Source organism: Rhinoraja longicauda, chromosome 4, assembly GCF_053455715.1.
Source record: "Rhinoraja longicauda isolate Sanriku21f chromosome 4, sRhiLon1.1, whole genome shotgun sequence".
NCBI lineage: Eukaryota > Metazoa > Chordata > Chondrichthyes > Rajiformes > Arhynchobatidae > Rhinoraja > Rhinoraja longicauda.
Window position 1 is genome coordinate 23,357,090 of NC_135956.1, and position 18,389 is coordinate 23,375,478.

At 42.3% G+C, this 18,389-nt stretch overlaps 1 protein-coding gene across 1 annotated transcript in view; it reads right to left on the reverse strand.

The window, feature by feature from the left end:
- prkdc (protein kinase, DNA-activated, catalytic subunit) overlaps window positions 1-18,389 on the reverse strand; it is a 185,578-nt gene that overhangs the window by 32,832 nt on the left and 134,357 nt on the right. The window contains exons 61-68 of the mRNA XM_078397370.1: window positions 18,050-18,181; window positions 17,165-17,344; window positions 15,590-15,798; window positions 14,823-14,961; window positions 11,341-11,529; window positions 7,284-7,508; window positions 3,583-3,691; window positions 1,369-1,480 (exon numbers count right to left, since the gene is read on the reverse strand). Coding sequence (XP_078253496.1) covers window positions 1,369-1,480; window positions 3,583-3,691; window positions 7,284-7,508; window positions 11,341-11,529; window positions 14,823-14,961; window positions 15,590-15,798; window positions 17,165-17,344; window positions 18,050-18,181 — 1,295 coding nt within the window. The remainder of the gene's footprint in view (window positions 1-1,368; window positions 1,481-3,582; window positions 3,692-7,283; window positions 7,509-11,340; window positions 11,530-14,822; window positions 14,962-15,589; window positions 15,799-17,164; window positions 17,345-18,049; window positions 18,182-18,389) is intronic.

Genomic DNA, 18,389 nt, shown 5'->3' on the forward strand with positions numbered 1-18,389 from the left:
CTTGCTCTTCATTTCATATTATAGGTATAGTTTGTGAAATTAACACAACACATTAGAGCAACATTCACACAGAACTCATTGATTTCATTAACTTTACCACTAACTTTCACCGTGCCCTGAAATTCACTTGGACTCTCTCTGAGCCTCCCCGTCCAACACATCATTCTCCGACATTTCCGTCATCTCCAACAAGGTCCCATCACCCAGTCGCATCTTCCCATCCCCACCTCTTTCATGTTCCGCAGAGACTGCTCCCTCCGCATCTATTTGTGTTCATATCCCTTCCCACACAAATCACCCCCTTCCCTGGCACATTTCTCTGCAACCACAGGAGATGTAACACTTGTCCCTATACCTCCTCCTCCTTCACCTCCATCTAGGCACCCCAGCAGTCCTTTCAGGTGAGACAAAGGTTTATATGCACCTCCTCTAACATCATCTATGCATTCAGTGTTCCCGATGTGGCTTCCTGTACATCAGTGAATACAAACATAGGTTTGACGACCGTTTCGCTGTGCACTTGCATTCTGTCCACCAACTATTCTACTAGATCTCCCGGTTGCTAACCATTTTAACCATCTGTCTGCCAACATTCTACTAGATCTCTTGGTTGCTAACCATTTTAACTCCACTGCCCATTCCCATACTAACCTTTCTGTCCTTAGTCTCCATTGCCAGAGTGAGGCCACAAGCAAACTGGAGAAGCAGCATCTCATATTCCGCTTGGGTAGCTTACAACCCAATGGTATGAACATTGAATTCTCCAATTTTAGGTAATTACCAAATCCCCTTCTCCTGCTTTATCTCCCCACGTTCCCCTCTGTCTTCTGGACTCGGACCTATTTCTCTCCTTATCCTACATTCCTTCCTCTAGCTTCACAATTTGTAACTCTTCAATTCTTTTGTCTGACACTTTTTGTCTTTTCGTAGTCATAGTGATACAGTGTGGAAACATGCCCTTCGGCCCAACTTGCCCTCACCAGCCAACATGCCCCTGCTACAAGAGTGCCAACTGCCCCCGTTTAGCCCATATGCCTCCAAACCTGTCCTATCAGTCCCCTCTGTCCAACCATCTGCCTATTAATAAATACCCTCACCAGTATCCACCTATCACTTGACATGTTCCTCTTCCAGCTTTCTTCACCCCTCTCCCACCGCAATCAGTTTGAAAAGGGTCCCAACCCAAAATGCCACCTATCCATATTCTCCAAAGATGCTGCTTGCCCCACCGAGTTACTCCAGCACGCTATGTCTTTTCTAAACATTTGTAATTTCTTGTTTCTGCAGTTTAACATTTATATCATACAAAATTTCACAGGAACTGTCCTATTTACTGATAGGATGGAAAGAACTATTCTTGGTTCATACCGGTTTGTGATTATGTCATCCCAGATACTCATGGGATCCATCTTTGATTCTGGGTATCGTCCAGTCCAAGTTCTTATCAAATTTCGGAGAGGTTTTTCAGAAGTTAAATTATCTGCAAAAATGGAATGCTTATTTCACAAAAATGGTTTCAAAAATAAAGAATTGAAACATGAAGTTGTACCTCATAACATATATTAGTATGATATTGCAGAGCACCCAGGTTAATGGCTGGTCAAAGTTCAGATAATTGCTAAGATTCTGAGATATATACCAGGTTAGTGTATGACTTGATTAGTGTGGGCGTTTGTTTAGTGTGGGGGTCAGGGGTTATGGGGAGAAGGCAGGAGAATGGGGGCAGGAGGGAGAGATAGATCAGCCATGATTGAATTGCAGAATAGACAATGGGCTGAATGGCCTAATTCTGCTCCTATCACTGATGCTCTTTTGACCTTATAACTCGCCCACAATTGGTACTCCCTTTTATCTAGATTTACAAAAGAGAATTGTGTAAACAAATAAAGTTGGATTTAGTAACCACACGTTTATAACAGAAAAATTCCATCCACACATCTACGCATTGAGATTTGTTCCGAATCTACAGAGCAACTCAATAATGTGAAAAGCGAAATTAAGTGCACAATTGCTTTGAAAACAATCAGCAGGTTTACTGTGTACTTAGAGGTTTACCACAGGGGTTCTTTCATTATATCACACTTAACGCTGTGGTGTTAGTAATAATAATATATTGTGACCATAATTTATCATTGTTAGGGGTTGAGTAAAGGAATGGAAAATGCACTAAACTCAAAGATCAGGAATTGAGGGATGTAGTTTGGCAAGGATTTGAGAATGGCAGCTCAGCCTTGCAAGTGGAAACTGCACCTGCCCCAAGAAACTATGTCAAACAATAGAGTATGTAGAGGTAGAAAAAAACAGTGGAGTTGTAGAGCTCCTTTTTAAAGATCCAACTTGGAAACAGGCCCTTCAGCCCACTAAGTCCATACCGTCCATCGATCGCCCAGTCACACTAGTTTTATTAGCACAGTTTTGCACCTACTTCCTATACACACACCAATTAACCTTCACCCCTGCACGTCTTTGAGTTATGGGTGGAAACTGGAGCACCTGAACCCACGCGGTACAGTCTCCACACGGTCAGTGCCTGAGGTCTCTACCTGGTCTCTAGTCCTGTGTGGCAGCAGCTCTACTAGCTGCACCACTCTGCTGTCCAGCTGTACCACAGTGCAGCCCTTTTGTTGGCAGCCTGATAAGAAGTGATTCAATAAATGAAATTTTGATTTTAATATTCACTTCATGTCAATCGTTTATCAGTAAAGCTTTTAAGTGGAAGTATCTATAAAAATGTTGCCATGTTTCTTAATGGTTTCATGTAATCACTATTTTTGGTTAAGTACTTCTTTGAAGGCCGTTAGGTAATTTTAACTTGCGATACACACTATGCTTAACTTCCCCAATTACATAGAAAATGTCCCCGTAATTCCTCTGCACACAGCAAACACAAGTTAAGCAGAAGGAATTCACTTTGTTCTCCAAGGCCATGAGACTAATAACATTCCAAACTAATCTCAAGGTTATCTGATCCAGATTAGAAGACAATCTCTGACATAAATGTCTACCATTATTCATCCTGTGATGAGAGAAGTCATAAATATTTGTGGTATGTTGGTCACAAGTTCTTGGTTTTAATCTTAGAGGTAAAGGTCTCTCTGAAATTTATTTTTGGTTTGGCCATGGTGGGGTGATACAATCCAATGCGATTCAAATTGTCTTGTGTGGTAAGGCAAAAAATAAATAAATATATATAACAGATGTTGTAAAGGCATAGAAAGATATGGCACAGAAATAGACATTTGGCCCACTGAGTCCATGCCAACCATCAACCACCCATTTATACTAATCTTACATTAATCTTATTCTTTATTTTCTACATATTCTCATTATTTTCCTCCAGATTCTACACTTACCTACACACCGGGGATAATTTACAGTATCCAAATAAACTATTAAGCCACACGTCTTTGGGATATGGGAAGAAACGGGAGCATTGGGAGGAAACCCACAAGGTCACAAAGAAAATCTGCAAACTCCACATAAACAGCACTTTAAGTCAAGATTGGACCAGAGTCTCTGATGTTGTGAGGCAGCTGCCAATTCAGCCGACAGTGATTGCTTTGGCAGTGGTTAGATTCTTACGTTTATTGGTGATGAAGTCCAGAAAATCCTGGATCTCCGTCAGGGTTTGAAGAGACTGCAACATGGTAAGTCGGCTCTTATGCAGCAAAGCATCAATACTGGAGAAATTCTAACAAAAAAAACATTAAATATATATTTGATCAATATGTCATTTATATACTAAAACTCTTGTTTGTTATCTTGTTTGTGACTGAACTTCAGCCAAAACGGCACACGATAGTGCTACAACTTTAGGCCCACCTTACTCACCATTGTCACTAGTGATAATGCAAGTAGTTTTATTGAAATCGGTCTTATATTTTTTAAGTTATTCACATTTTAAAGTTTAACAGGCGGGGAGGAGGAGGGGGGAGTGGGGTAGAAAGGAGGGGGGGGGTTGAGGAGAGAGGGGAGGGGGGGAAGGGAGGACAGGGTTCTGCACCAATGCAGGAGAGGTTTGGGCATAACGGGTCCACTTTGTCTAGTATATAATAAAGTGTGCCAAAATGTGTCTTTCCCAAACAAGGTAACCAAGAAAAAGCAAAAAATAAAATAAAATTTGCTGTACACAATCGAAGACATTAAATTAGAAACACCAAATTGGTTAGTGTTTTTTAATAAATTATAGAGGCATAGAACATGGAAACAAGCCATTCGACCCAACTAGCCCACGCCGACCTACCTGCCACTAGTTCCACCTGCCCGTTTTTGGCCCATATCCTTCTAAACCTATTCTATCCATGTATTCAAATGTCATTTAAACTTTGTGATAACACCTGCGTCAACTACTTCCTCTGGTAGCTCGTTCCATATACCCATCAAGTCAAGTTTATTTGTCACATACACATACATGATGTGCAGTGAAATGAAAGTGGCAATGCCTGCGGATTGCTCACAAAAAAGAATTACAGTTACAGCATATAAATAGAGTTAATAAGTTACTATAGTGTAGAAAAAATTTTAGTCTCTGGAGTTATAAAAGTTGACAGTCCTGATGGCTTGTGGGAAGAAACTCCGTCTCATCCTCTCCGTTTTCACAGCGTGACAGCGGAGGCGTTTGCCTGATCGTAGCATCTGGAACAGTCCGTTACTGGGGTGGCAGGGGTCCCTCATGATCTTGCTTGCTCTGGATCTGCACCTCCTGATGTATAGGTCCTGCAGGGGGACGAGTGTAGTTCCCATGGTGCGTTCTGCCGAACGCACTACTCTCTGCAGGGCTATCCTGTCCTGGGCAGAGCTGTTCCCAAACCAGACTGTAATGTTGCCGGACAGGATGCTCTCTACAGCCCCAGAGTAGAAGCAATGAAGGACCCTCAGAGACACTCTGAATTTCCTCAGTTGTCTAAGGTGGTAAAGGCGCTGCTTTGCCTTACCCACCAGTGCGGCAATGTGCGTTGCCCATGTCAGATCCTTTGTGTAAAAAAGTTGCCCCCCCGGGTTCCTATTCAATCGTTCCCCACTCACCTTAAAATATTGGTTTATTCTCATTTTATATAATTATAACTTTCTTTCCTTACCCTAAAATATTTGTTTATGTATAATTTTAAAAAAGATCAACAGTGCAAAAACTGTTCCCAATGCCTGACAAAGATGCAATAAGCCACTTAGGTAACTGAGTCATGGAAACGATAACCTGATTACTTTCCCATCTATGGCACCAGGATGGATAAGCAGATCTGTCCTCAGATATTCTCTCCTCATAATCTGTGCCAAATGTATTCTAACTATTTAAAACAATGGAAAACATGCCTAAATCCTGTTAAAAAGTTTAAATTTAGTTTAAGTTTCGAGATACAGGCCCCTCGACCCACCGAGTTCGTTCCGACCAGCAATCACCCCCGACATTAGCACTATCTTACACACACGAGGGTCAATTTTACATTTACACCAAGCCAATTAACCGACAAACGTGTACGTCTTTGGAGTGTGGGAGGAAACCGAAGATCTCGGAGAAAGCCCACGCAGGTCATGGGGAGAATGTCCAAATTCCATACAGACAAGCACCCATAGTCAGGATCAAACACGGGTCTCTGGTGCTATAAGGCAGCAACTCTACTGTTGCGCCACTGTGCCAAGAAATGTAGAGAACAAATAATATTACGCAACTAAACTTTTTTTTCACGCCATAGAAGGATGTTACGTCAGTACAGCAATTGCAGAGTTGGGCATCCTGTCGCAGGATGTGAACTTGGAAAACTTAATGCAGATCCAGGATGCATGAAATAGGATGAGCTTAATTTGTCAACACTAATTTCTCCCACTGAATTGAACTTGAGGTAACTTGGGCTAACTATCAGCAGCAGCAGCAGCAGCGGGTGCCTCGGTGACACGTGAGCCTTGGCGGCAACAGGAGCCTAGGTGGCAATGGGTCCTCGCGGTCGATGAGCGTGAGGGTGGAGGGGAAGACAATGGGGACCGCCGTGAAGAACAATGGGGACCCGGTGTAGGGGTATTGCTGTGAAGAACAATGGAGGTCCCGGCGTGGGGGGATCGCTGTGAGGGGCATGGGAGATCAAAGGGGGACCCAGTGTGGGGGAGGGGCACTCTAGTTTAGAATCCTCTGCCGAGGGGATAAGTCTGTGTTTGTTTGTTTGTTCGTTTGTTCCGATGAAGGCTCAGTGCACAAGGCAGCCAGCCAACAGTCGCTTGTCTTTTTCTTTTTGTTTTCACTTTTAATTTCAAGTTTTTGTGTACCTTGTGTGTTGTGACTGTTGGCAGGCCAATTTCCTTCTGGGGATGAAGCTTTATCGTATCATATCGTATCTTAATCAAATAACCCAGATAGTTTAGTTTAGATATTCAGTGTGGAAACAGGCCCTTTGGCCCACTGAGTCCATGGCGATCAGCAATCACCTATACATTAGTTCCATTCTTCACACTAGGGACAATTTACACAAAGCCAATTAACCTATAAACTGATTTATTCACAAAATGCTGGAGTAACTCAGCAGGTCAGGCAGCATCTCGGGAGAGAAGGAATGGGTGACGTTTCGGGTCGAGACCCTTCTTCAGACTGGTATGTCTTTGGAATGCGGGGGGGGGGGACGGGGACTGGAGCACCTGGAGAATAAGCCATACGGTCACGGGGAAAACGGTATAAACTCCATACAGACAGCACCCATAGTCAAGATCGAACCCGGGTCTCATTTCAAGAGATCAGTTGCACTATCAGAATTCCTATCCTATGGATTATGCTGAACTAACTGCTCTGGATATCTCTCTCCTTCACATGCCAGAAAATGTGCCTACTTCCTCTGCTAACAGCACTTTAGAATTGGTCACCAAGGCATGGACTACTTCAACTGCAATCAAAAGTCACCCACAGGTGAGAACCACCAAACATTGTCCAAGGCACAATAGAAACATACAAAATAGGTGTAGGAGGCCATTTGGCCCTTCGAGCCAACACCACCATTCATTGTGATCATGGCTGATCGTCGCCAATCAATACCCCGTGCCTGCCTTCTCCCCATATCCCTTGAATCTAAGAGAGGAAATCCATGGTGATCAAAAAGTTTGATGTTTTAACCCTGTGTGTTATCTTTCCTTTCACCCCAAAAATCTGGTTTTGTGCACTAGAAATCTATCCAAAATATTGTCAACTCGATGGCAACACAAGACTCCTTTCACTTTAACCACATGTTAAATAATGTATTCAAACCCAAAGAGACAAGATTAAAGACGTATTACAAATATAATAGATGCATCCAGCACTTACTAACCTGCATGAACATTGTCATACTATTATTGACATAGTACATCGCTCGGCTAAAGTCATCCTGCAGGATATATAGGAGGCTCAGGTCCTGGCTATAGTGACTCTCAATAACATCCTTCCTCTCGTCCACCTTCATTGCATTGTCAATAAATGTCAGCAGGGATTGGTCAGGTTCACCCAATTGTAACAATTTTACTTTACTACGCATCATGTATGGTAAGTAGGTCTCCTGAATGGGAAAAATAAAACTGGATGTTAGAAGTCCTTTAAACATTTACGAAAATATCATCTATATCTATCTTTATCTATATCTATATTTTATATATCTATTACTAAAACTCTCTGTCCGTGTGTGTGTGTGTGTTTGTACGCACCATAACTTTGGTGCTTCGCACAACCAAAACGGTACACCATAGCGCCACAATTTTTGCACCACCTTACTCACCATTATCCTGGGCATAATCTCCAACAACTCTCATTCAAATTGAAGCTATATTTTTAAAGCTACAGACATTTTAAAGTTTAAAAATTCATTTTCTAACCCAGTTCCTGAAAGTCCTCAGCGTAGGCCGTCACAATCGGCCACGTTCGACTTCATTTGCTCCTCACTCGCCAAAACAAGAAGGCCGCCAGCAGCGCCGCCGCCCGCCCGGGCCTCAGTCGTTCCCTCGCCCCTTTCCTTTCGCATCTCTCCCCTCTCGCCAGGCCCCGGAGGAGACTCGCACGTCGGCAGTCAGCGTTGAACGCACGGGCACTGGTATGTGCCTTTCGTCGCCAACGGCCCCACAGAGGGGAGTGGGCGTGGCGGCCGAGTGGGTGGAGGGGGTTTGGGGAGGAGAGAGTGCGGGTGGGGGGAGGGGAGAGTGGGGGTGGGGGGAGTTGGGGGTGGAGGAAAGAATGAGGTGGGGGCAAGGGGGACAGTGGGGGGGCAGGAGAGAGTGGGGGTGGGGAGGTGGGAGTCAGGGGAGGGGGGAATAGGGGTGAGGAGTGGGGGAATGGGGGTGGAGGCAGGGCTGAGGGACTGGGGGTGGGGCAGGGGAGGGGCAAGTTGGGGTGGGCTAGGGGGGATGGAGTGGGTCAGTGGGGGGAGGAGTGGGCATAAGGGGGATTGAGTGCGGGGGGGGAATTGAGGGTGCTACACCAATACAGGAGAGGCTTTGGGTCCAGGGCTCACCCTCCACCCTCACATTACAATGGGACCCGCACGTCTTCAAGAGATGAGATGAGCTCGCTCTCCCCCCCTGAAGACCTTTAACTAATGCGCTCCACCACCCCCCCGGACCTTTAACTAATGCAACCCCCCCCTCCCCGGGACCTTTAACTAATGCGAGCGCATGGGAGGGGCAAGTGGGGGTGGGTAGGGTGGATGGAGTGGGTCAGTGGGGGGAGGAGGGGATAAGGGGGATTGAGTGGGGGGGGGTTGAGGGTGCTACACCAATACAGGAGAGGCTTTAGGTCCAGGGCTCACTCACTCACACCCTCTCCCCTTCTCTGTCCCCCCTCCACAAGGAATGGGTCCAACGGGACCACTTGGTCTAGTGTACATTAATTGCCACAACGTTTTACAATTACAACAGAGTCTGAAGAATATCCCAAGCCAAAGCTTGACCCATTCGCGTTCTTCAGAGATACTGCCTGACCCAATGAATAACTCCAGCACTTTGTGTTCTGCACAAGATTTCCACATCTGCAGTTCCTTGTGAATACAATCCAATTACAATTAGAATATTCTCTTTTTTTTGGGAAAATGTGAAATTTAAAATGATTCTAGTTATCTGCATTTCAGTTGTTCCTTCGCCACATGAGAATCCATCCATTAGGTATGGTAAATGCAAAATAGTCCAGATATTAGAATCTGAAATAAAAGCAGAATGCTGGAAATACTCAGCAGTCAGCTGCATATGTGGAGAGAGGAACAAATTTAACATTTCAGATCAACAACCTTTCTTCAACGTCAGAGAATAAGTGGTTCCAGATTTTCCTCTGAACTACTGTAATGAAGCTCAGTTAACAACTATCAAGCTTTTAAATCAACTGATAGCCCATGTAGGCAAATATTTCCTTTGGATGTTGCTCTTTAGTTCTCTACTTGGCCAATAAGAACCCGCATTCACGGGACTCAACTTCAAGTTATGCATCCCCAAAGAGTGGAGACAAATTTGAATGGTGCTAAAAAATTCACACTTTTCAGACAAGTTGAACTTTCATTTTGACTCAGCATATTGCAATCAATTGGAGGCACATACTTAAAACCGTGGAAAAAGCAGCAATTACAAATGCAATAAACAGAATAGTGATGAAAATATAAAAGTCTCTTCACTGAGTACAAGATAGTGAATTTCATGCTTTTATATCATTCACTAAATTATGTATTGGCTCTTAAAATATTTCTGCACCATCTAATGGTGCAAAATGCACACTGCAACCTATGTGAATAAAATCAGCAAATGCAGTTGGGAATTATAGGCTGAGCATTGGCCCCAAATCAGCTCCCAAAGTGCATTCTGGTGGGAAAAGACAAACAACCTGGCACCACGTTCTAAAGTTAAATGTGCATCTACTCGGGAATTAATGACACTGCTTCCCACTGTGCATTCATTTGAATTCTGAAAGTGTTAATTGACGAGGGCTTAAAGTTTGACTAATTTTTACTTCAATATGTTATTCACAGTAGTTAATCGAGGGCTAATTAAGTACCTGTTTAATGTGTAGGAAGGAATAGGCGCATTGGAGATCAGCATGAAACAAGTCACTATGCTCAGCATTAGTTAATGAAGCCAAGCTTGAGTGTTGAGTGATATTGCAAAAGGCAATGTAGCAATATGGCCTAATGGACATTGGTAAGGCCAGATTCATCCTGTTTGGTCATAATGAATAAAGCATTCATTATTCAGCTACTTAGTTGTTATCGTTCATTCATGGCGACAATATAGTGTGCATTTTCAAATCATCAAAACAATTTAATTCTGAAGGATCCCAATCCAAAATGTCACCTATCCAGGTTCTCCAGGGAAGCTGCCTGACCCGCTAAGTTACTCCAGCACTTTATACCTTGTGTTTGTTAACCAGCATTTGCAGTTCCTTGTTTCAACACGATTTAGAATATATGTTCCGAATGCAAATGACCAAATATGTAAAATGTTCTAAATTATCATATATCTACTGCTCCAAAATCTCTACTGATGAGTAAAACACTTAGCACTTAACTGGAAGTAATCAAACTAATAACTTGTGCCACAATGTCACTTCATTTAGTTAAGTTTAGAGACACAACAGGCCCTTTGGCCGACCGAGACAATGCCGATCAGCAATCCCTGTACACTAACAGTATCCTACACACTAGGAACCATTTATAATTTTTATAGAGGCCAATTAACCTCCAAATCAGTACATCTTTGGAGTGTGGAAAGAAATCAGAGCACCCACGGAAAACCCACGAGGTCACAGTGAGAACGTACAAACTCTGCACAGACAGCACCAGTAGTCAGGATCAAACCACAGTCTCGGGTGCTACAAGGCAGTAACTCTACAGCTGCGCCGACCTTCTGTTGCTATAAACTCTAATAGCCTCTAATTTCGGGTATATATGCCCGTGCATTTAGTGTAATCTTGAACTGAAATCAACTCATCAAATGTTCTTATGCTAAGCATCATCTTTATAATGCAGTTTTAAAGAAAGCTTCTGAAGCTAAAACTGGGATTAGTAAGTGGCCCACTGTTCATTTAAATCACTTGCATTCTGTCTGCTTCCCTCCGGGCATTCTTTCAAATGCTCTCAGCATTAATTAATTAAAGCTTAAAAGTTTTACTAATTTCTGCGTTTTACATATAACGTTATTCACTGCAGTTAATTGGGGACTAATTGAATACCCTGTTTGATCTGCAGTGAGGAACAGGTGCACGGTTTAGTTGTCATCAAGAGACAACTAAACATACTCCAGTTCAGCACAAGGATAAGCTCGAGTGGTGAGTGACAGACAACTTATTCAACATGATGGGCTGAATTTAACAATGGTGAAATAATGAACAGAAGCATTAAAACTTAAAGCATTTGAGCTCACCTGAAAGAAAGGATTCAACCACATCCCCTCTAAATCTACAGGTGTTGTTTCACTGATGTTAATAAGGGAACAATATTCGAGTGATTTCCATTCTGTCAATTGGTTGTAACACTCCAGACTTGCAATGTCCCAGAAGTCTTTCTCTGCTTCTGTAGGGTCTCCATCGAACCATTGTTCTGTTTTCAAGGCCTGCAAGATCAAATTCATAAGAACTCAAAAAATAAAGCTTAAAATATTACGCAATGATGTGCAAAGTACTCCTGTCGCTAGTTAGCACTGGCTCTTAGGAACAAACCAATAAATCAAACATGCGGGACTGCGACAGTGTAGGGACATGGCTAAGAGCATAGCAGAAATAGATTCTCAAAATTTCTAAACACGGGGAGTTCTGGAAAGATAGGGATGGAAAGAAAGGAGTGGCGGTATTGAATAAGAAGAATATTGCTGTACTATAGACTGCGAGATGATGTTTTGATATAATCAAGGGCAAAACCTGTGCGAAGAAACAAAATGGTGGAGGAACTTGGCAAGTCAAGCAGCATCTGCGGAGGGAAACCGACAGATAACATTTTTGGTCAGGACACTTCGTCTGTCTTGACAGAGGGTCCCAACCCAAAACACATCTGCCCATTTTCCTCTGCAGATGCTGCCTGACCCACTGAGTTCCACCAATACTTTTATTTTACTCAGGAATCCAGCATCTGCAGGCTCTTCCCACTCCAAAATCTGTGTGTTTGTAGTTTAAAAAACAAAGAAATGCATATTTGAAAGGTTGCTAATGAGTGGGAAGATTATTAAAATGCAAATCTGCAGAAAATTTAAAAACATTGTGGAAAGACAGAGTGTGGTGATCACGGGGAACTTCAACTATCCAAATATAGGGTAGTTTTGTGATAATAAGAGGCAGGAAGGGGAACAGTTTCTGAAGTGTGATCAAGGATCAGTACGTTTCTGGCCTGGCAAGGAAGATGGCCTTGCTGAACATCATTTCCAGGCCAAGAGGAGCAAATATTAATGAGAACACATCCCAGAAACATCCACATGCCAATAAAATATTTTGGGATTTCCTTTTATCGTTTGTTGCCTTTTTTATGTTTGTTTGTTTCCTTTCATGTTTCTTCATGATGTCTCTAAGCTTCTCTTACTTCCTTTTTCACTTCCCCTCTGAACTTTCAGTAATTAAGCTGGTTCTCACTAAGGTTAAGAACCTGGCGTCCGTCACATGCTCTTTCCTCTGCTTCATTTTACCTTTTGATTGACACAAATTGCTGGAGTAACTCAACAGGAGAGGCAGCATCCCTGGATAGAAGGAATGGGTGATGTTTCCGGTCAAGACCCCTCTTCAGACTGAGAGTTAGGGGAGAGGGAGACACGGAGATATGGAAAGATAAGATGTGAAAACGAGACATCAAAGGGGATGTATTTCAAGGAAAATGTAGAATAGATCATTGTTAGCTAGGAAAAGATGAGAACAAAGCATATGAAGATAAAATTTAGTCCGGAGGACAGTCAGACTGGTCGGAGAACTAGGATGGGGGAAGAGATGGAAAGGGAGGGAAAGCAAGGGCTACTTGAAGTTAGCAAAGTCAATACTCATACCACTGGGTTGTAAGTGCCCTTGCGAAATATGAGGTGCTGTTCCTCAATTGGCATTGGGCCTCACTGACAGTTGGGGAGCCCCAGGATGGAAAGGTTAGTATGGGAATTGGAGTGGGAGTTAGTGTTTAGCGACGAGAAGATCATTTAACCTATTGTTTGGTTATAATGTAATGTCTTTAATTTCATCATCTTCCTCTATCTTGGGAATGTTGCTACAATGCCATCAGAGCACATTCACTTTAAGGGATCAAGGGACCTTAATAGCAAAGAATTTACTACAGCTACTTATGGAGCAGACTCGGTGGGCTGAGTGGTCACTCGTACACAGAGGCAGTATGGACTTGAAGGGCTAAATGGCCTCTTTCTGTGCTGTAATGATTTTAATGAAAACACACTGACACCGCAGCACAAGTGAAGTTAGGCAAAAATTATTGATAATACTGCAGCAACAAATTATACCCGAGCATTTAACACACCACATGTAAACAAAACGCACAACTGGCCGTTGTGGTACACAAAACATATTGGATTAATTGAGCTAAATCCATTTTATTTTGGTGGAGTATCATTCGAGAAGACTCCCCTTGCTCTAGATTCTGCCCAGTGCAGCCTAGTTTCCATTCCCGAATTGTTACCCTTTGTGGAAAGGGTGTAGCAGCAATACAGTCTGAAACCAGTAGAAACAAAGAACTGCAGAAGTTGGTTTACACCAAAGGTACATACATAGTGCTGGAGTCAAGGGCCTGTCCCACTTAGGCGACTTTAAGGCGACTGCCGGCAACTAGGCTGTCGCCAACAGTTCGCCGGGGTGTCGCGGGCATGATCTTGTGGAATCTTCAAAGAATCGTGGTGGATCTCGGCGCGTCGCTGAGAAATCAACCGGATTGAAATTTCTTGGCGACAGCTGTATTGTCGCCAGGTATCGTTGCTTATTGCGGGAGCTGTCGCATGCTGTCCCCAGGTTTGCTAGGTTGTCTTAGATGCATTTAGAGGCATGTAATATTAAATTAAGTAAAGTCATTTGAAGATACCATAAAATACTTGTGTTTAACCAATTTATTTACCGTCAGGACATTTGACAGGTAGATTGGAAGCGACAGTTTGACGGTCAGGTAAGCGTGGGAATTTTCACGATGTTTATGGCCATCAGCGATTACTTTTAAAGCAGGCTCCCAACCCAGATATGCAACCCAGAAACCAGATATGCATCTCCCGTACATTTTCAAAGAATGCCCACACTCCGCACAAAAATCCATTTAACCACATTTAAAATTAAATGTCTTAATACTGCTAATAGTAAACTGGAAGTCAATCCAGTTTATGCCTTGTTATCGTGAAGCTTGGTTTTCAAATAACCCGGGAAAGATGTTATATTTCAAAACTCAAGTAATTACAGACTTGTCAGTGATTTCAGTGAAAATTAGGATGCCGGAGAAGCATTGATGAGCGTGGGAATTTCACGATGTTTCCGAAGACGGTGTAATCTCGACCTGACACGGCATTGTCGTGGTCATTGTCGTAGGGTAAAAGTAAATTTCGGCGATCTGCTACGACTTTGACAGTCGCCTAAAAAATCGCCTAAGTGGGACAGGCCCTTAACTCAGCGGATTAGGCAGCATCTATGGAGAAAAAAGAGAGTGACGTTTCAGGCTGGGGCCTTTCTTCAGACTGAAAAAGGGTCCAGACCCGAAACGTTACCCATCCTTTTTCTCCAGAGATGTTGCCTGACCCATTGAGTTACTCCAGCACTTTGTGTCTACCCACAGTTTAAAAACCAAACAGCTGCAAAAGGCAACAGCGTCTACGAGGTGAATGCAAGACCTGAGCCGGGCTCAGCTAATCATTATCGCTGCAAACATCTCATTCATCACAGCCACTTTTACCTGGTCGTATAACTGTACAGCTTCAAAGTAATTATTTTGAGCTTCTGCCAGAAGAGCTCTCTGAGTGATGGGCTTTGTGCCAATTTTTTCACTAAAGATTCCACGCAGGACATCATAATCTCCTATCGATCGGTACAATCTGCAAAAAAAATCAGTACAATCAGTGTTCATGCTTTCAAACATGGCTAAGTAACAATAGATTCATCAATTAATCCTAGTTGCTCAGAGGACAAATGTTTCCCAACAGACAGTCATTGTGAGCTGAAGAGCTTGTTCCTGTGCTGTACTTGTTTATGTTTATCACATCCAGTCTGGACTCAGATGGAAGTGTTGTTGGATGGGAAAAGAAGAAAATGAAAACATCACCAAAAAGTCTCCTCTTTTCTCTGCATCCACCTTTAACCTCTCCAGTATGAAGAAGTCTCATGATGCGAAATGTCATATTATCCATATTCGTCAGAGATTCTGCCTGACCCACTGAATTACTCAGGCACTTTATGTCCTTTTTTGTAAACCAACATCAGCAGTTTCTTGTTTCTCCGTCTATCACTTGCCAGGCACTGCTCCATCTCCCACCTCTCTTTTCCAGCTTTCTCCTACACTCCATCAGTCTGAAGAAGGGTCCTGACCCAAAACATCATCTGTTCATTCCCTCCACAGATACGCCTGACCTGCTGAGTTCCTCTGGCACTTTGTTTCTTTTGCACAAAAATGTGCACTATTGTAACAGGCCGTTCTACCTTTTTACCAGTCATGCAAAGCCTTACTTTGCGAGCTCCACCCATCGGGTGGTGTCAGGAGATTGCTGACATGTGCCTCGTGCCCGCTTTGCTGGCGGTTCCTCCTGGGGAGTGTGGTGGATCAAACTCAGCTCCATAAGCACAATTCCCATTGGTTGTTGTAAACTGGCCAAGGAGGTTGAGCTGATGATCGCAGGATTCAGATTCAGCAGATCTTGGTGTTGATAACTCATGTTCTTTTGTAAAACAAATCAAAACCAATGTCAAATCACTATTTTCCAATAAAAACAAACAGCTGCAATCAAACTCAATGCTTATGGAAATAAGATGCAGTGCAAGCACAACTTATTAATAGAATCACTAACAATACTGAGAAGTCCACAAAGTTCTTTACAAAGAAAAATAGAACAAAAATAATGACTTGGAGGGAAATGATTAGATGGTTAATACATTTCTTTTATAAAGTTCAAGGGTTGAGACTTTGTCACTATCAAAGAATAAAAGTAAGCCAAATACACATGTTCACTTCACCTCAGTTATCCCCCTATTAAGATCTTTTTATAATTAACTAGTTACCTCAACCAGTGGAGCTGTTGCTCAACAAAATCTCTTCTGTGCCATTGTGCTCAGACTAATTTTCACTGGAACTCATCCTCTCTTCTTCCACTACTTTTCTTATCCTATTTACCCCTCACAGTCCCATTGGTCTTCCAGGCACAAAAGAGACATCTCCTTATCATCAAATACACATAGTTAGTTACTGATCAGATCAGAAATCCACTACCAGACAGGAATAACTCTTATTTGGATAATTGTAAGAAATCAGTTATTTGCAAAACATGACTGGTTAAATAAATCATTATATTCACAGTTCTTGGGAACCTTGTATATGAAATATTCTGGGTCTTGCAATTTATGGAATCAGTTTATGTATTATTTAAGCAATTATTAGCAATTGAGAAACTCAACTTTATGGCCAAGTTAAGACTACAACTTTAACAACTTTGAATTTGAATGGTACAAGATGGTGCCAGAACCATGGCGACTCCCGTGTACTGCCACAGTATACTGTTCTTGCACTCCTGTATTTCGGAATGATTGTGTCCATAAATAGTAAGATTCTGACTGAACTGTACACAAATAAGGAATTTCACGGTAGCTAGGTACGTCTGTCAATAAAGTACCATTGAACCACTGATCATTGAACCATTGACTAATGATCTTTCATCAGATCTGATGAATGATGATGCTTTTTTACCTGCAGAATATTTTGATCATTTTCTACATTCGGCACACAAACTCATATACAACATTGACAAATAGCTATTGCTATCGTAGCAATCATTTTTCGTGCCTATACATTTGCTAACAGTTGCAACCCAAATGACAAACAGTGGAGGACTTACTACGGTTCACCATAAATGGTTTGATGAACTGTACGTGACTTGTTTAGTTTAGTTTATTGTTGCCATGTGTACTGAGGTACAGTGAAAGCTTTTGTTTGCATGCTATCTAGTCACAGAAAAGACTATACATGAATACAACCAAGCCATCCACAGTGCCCAGATAAAGGGTACAGCATTAAGCAACAGCTGGCCCTACCTGAATGCAGGCCACAAATGGTGGAAAACACAATTTTGTGCTGCTCAGCATGTGACTAAAATTTTCCATGAGCTCTTTGCCAACGCTCTTCATTTCACCAGTTGTCTTTGATTTCTTCACTTCTTCCAGAATTCCAGAAAATAGGGCGCTGAAGAGTTGTTTTGCAAGTGAGTGGTCTTTCTGAAAAACAATTCCACAATTTCACTTTCAGTCACTGACTCCTGGAAATATGCTCGGCAATTTAGACTTATCGATGAAACAAAGATGGGCCAAAAGGACTCCTTCAGCTGTATGAGCCCATGCTCTATGAAATGCCTCTGCAAGATACCAGCAATGAGATGTCTCAAACACCACTCCTCAGAGACATTGAGATCAATTTACAATGACGCCCCTTTCAACAGGAAAAGCAACAGCAGAAGAAACTGGCGATACGATACAACTTTATTTATCCCAGGAAGGAAAATGATCTGCCAACAGTCATAAGAACACGTTATAATAGTTATCTGACAGATAGCTGCATGAGTGCAAACAAGCTTTTATATCCATTCATTAGAACTGAAAGTACCAACTCAACCACCTTTAAAAAAAAAACTTCCAGTTTCCTCCACCTTGCTGATGCAATAGTCTTCACCAGTTTGTCATGTGAACAGTTTGTCATGTGAACATCTGAACAGTGATCACCACAAAAGCCGTTGGAAAATTTTCTCACAGATTACCTTTATGATTAATAACACATAACAAATAATCTATCCATCTTTCATTCAGAACTAAACTTGATTTTTACATTGCGAGGAAAAAGTATTTAATAAATCAAAATCAAATCAAAGTTAATTTATTTTGCAGGTTGGTGGTTGGGGTTAAAGGCTGAAGGTTTTATTTACAGACCTGAGCGACAGCCTGCAACGGAGCAATTAAACTGCTGAATTTGATCTGAATGTCAGGCAAATCTCCAACTCGATAGCATCTGTAAAGAGTGACAGCTGCATCACGTTTCATCTCCTGGGCAGTTTTCATTTCCTAGAAAAGATTGTGATTTATAATGTAAATATCTCACCCCCTTGCCACAGATTAACTCATAATAATCTGACTCTCTTGGTACCCATTATAAAATAAAACATTGCCACTTGCTGCAGAGTAACAATGACAAGTGATGAACTTCCATTACAATAATCAGAAGCATTTTTAACCAGTGTACTTCAGTGTCAAAACACAAAGTGCTGGAGTA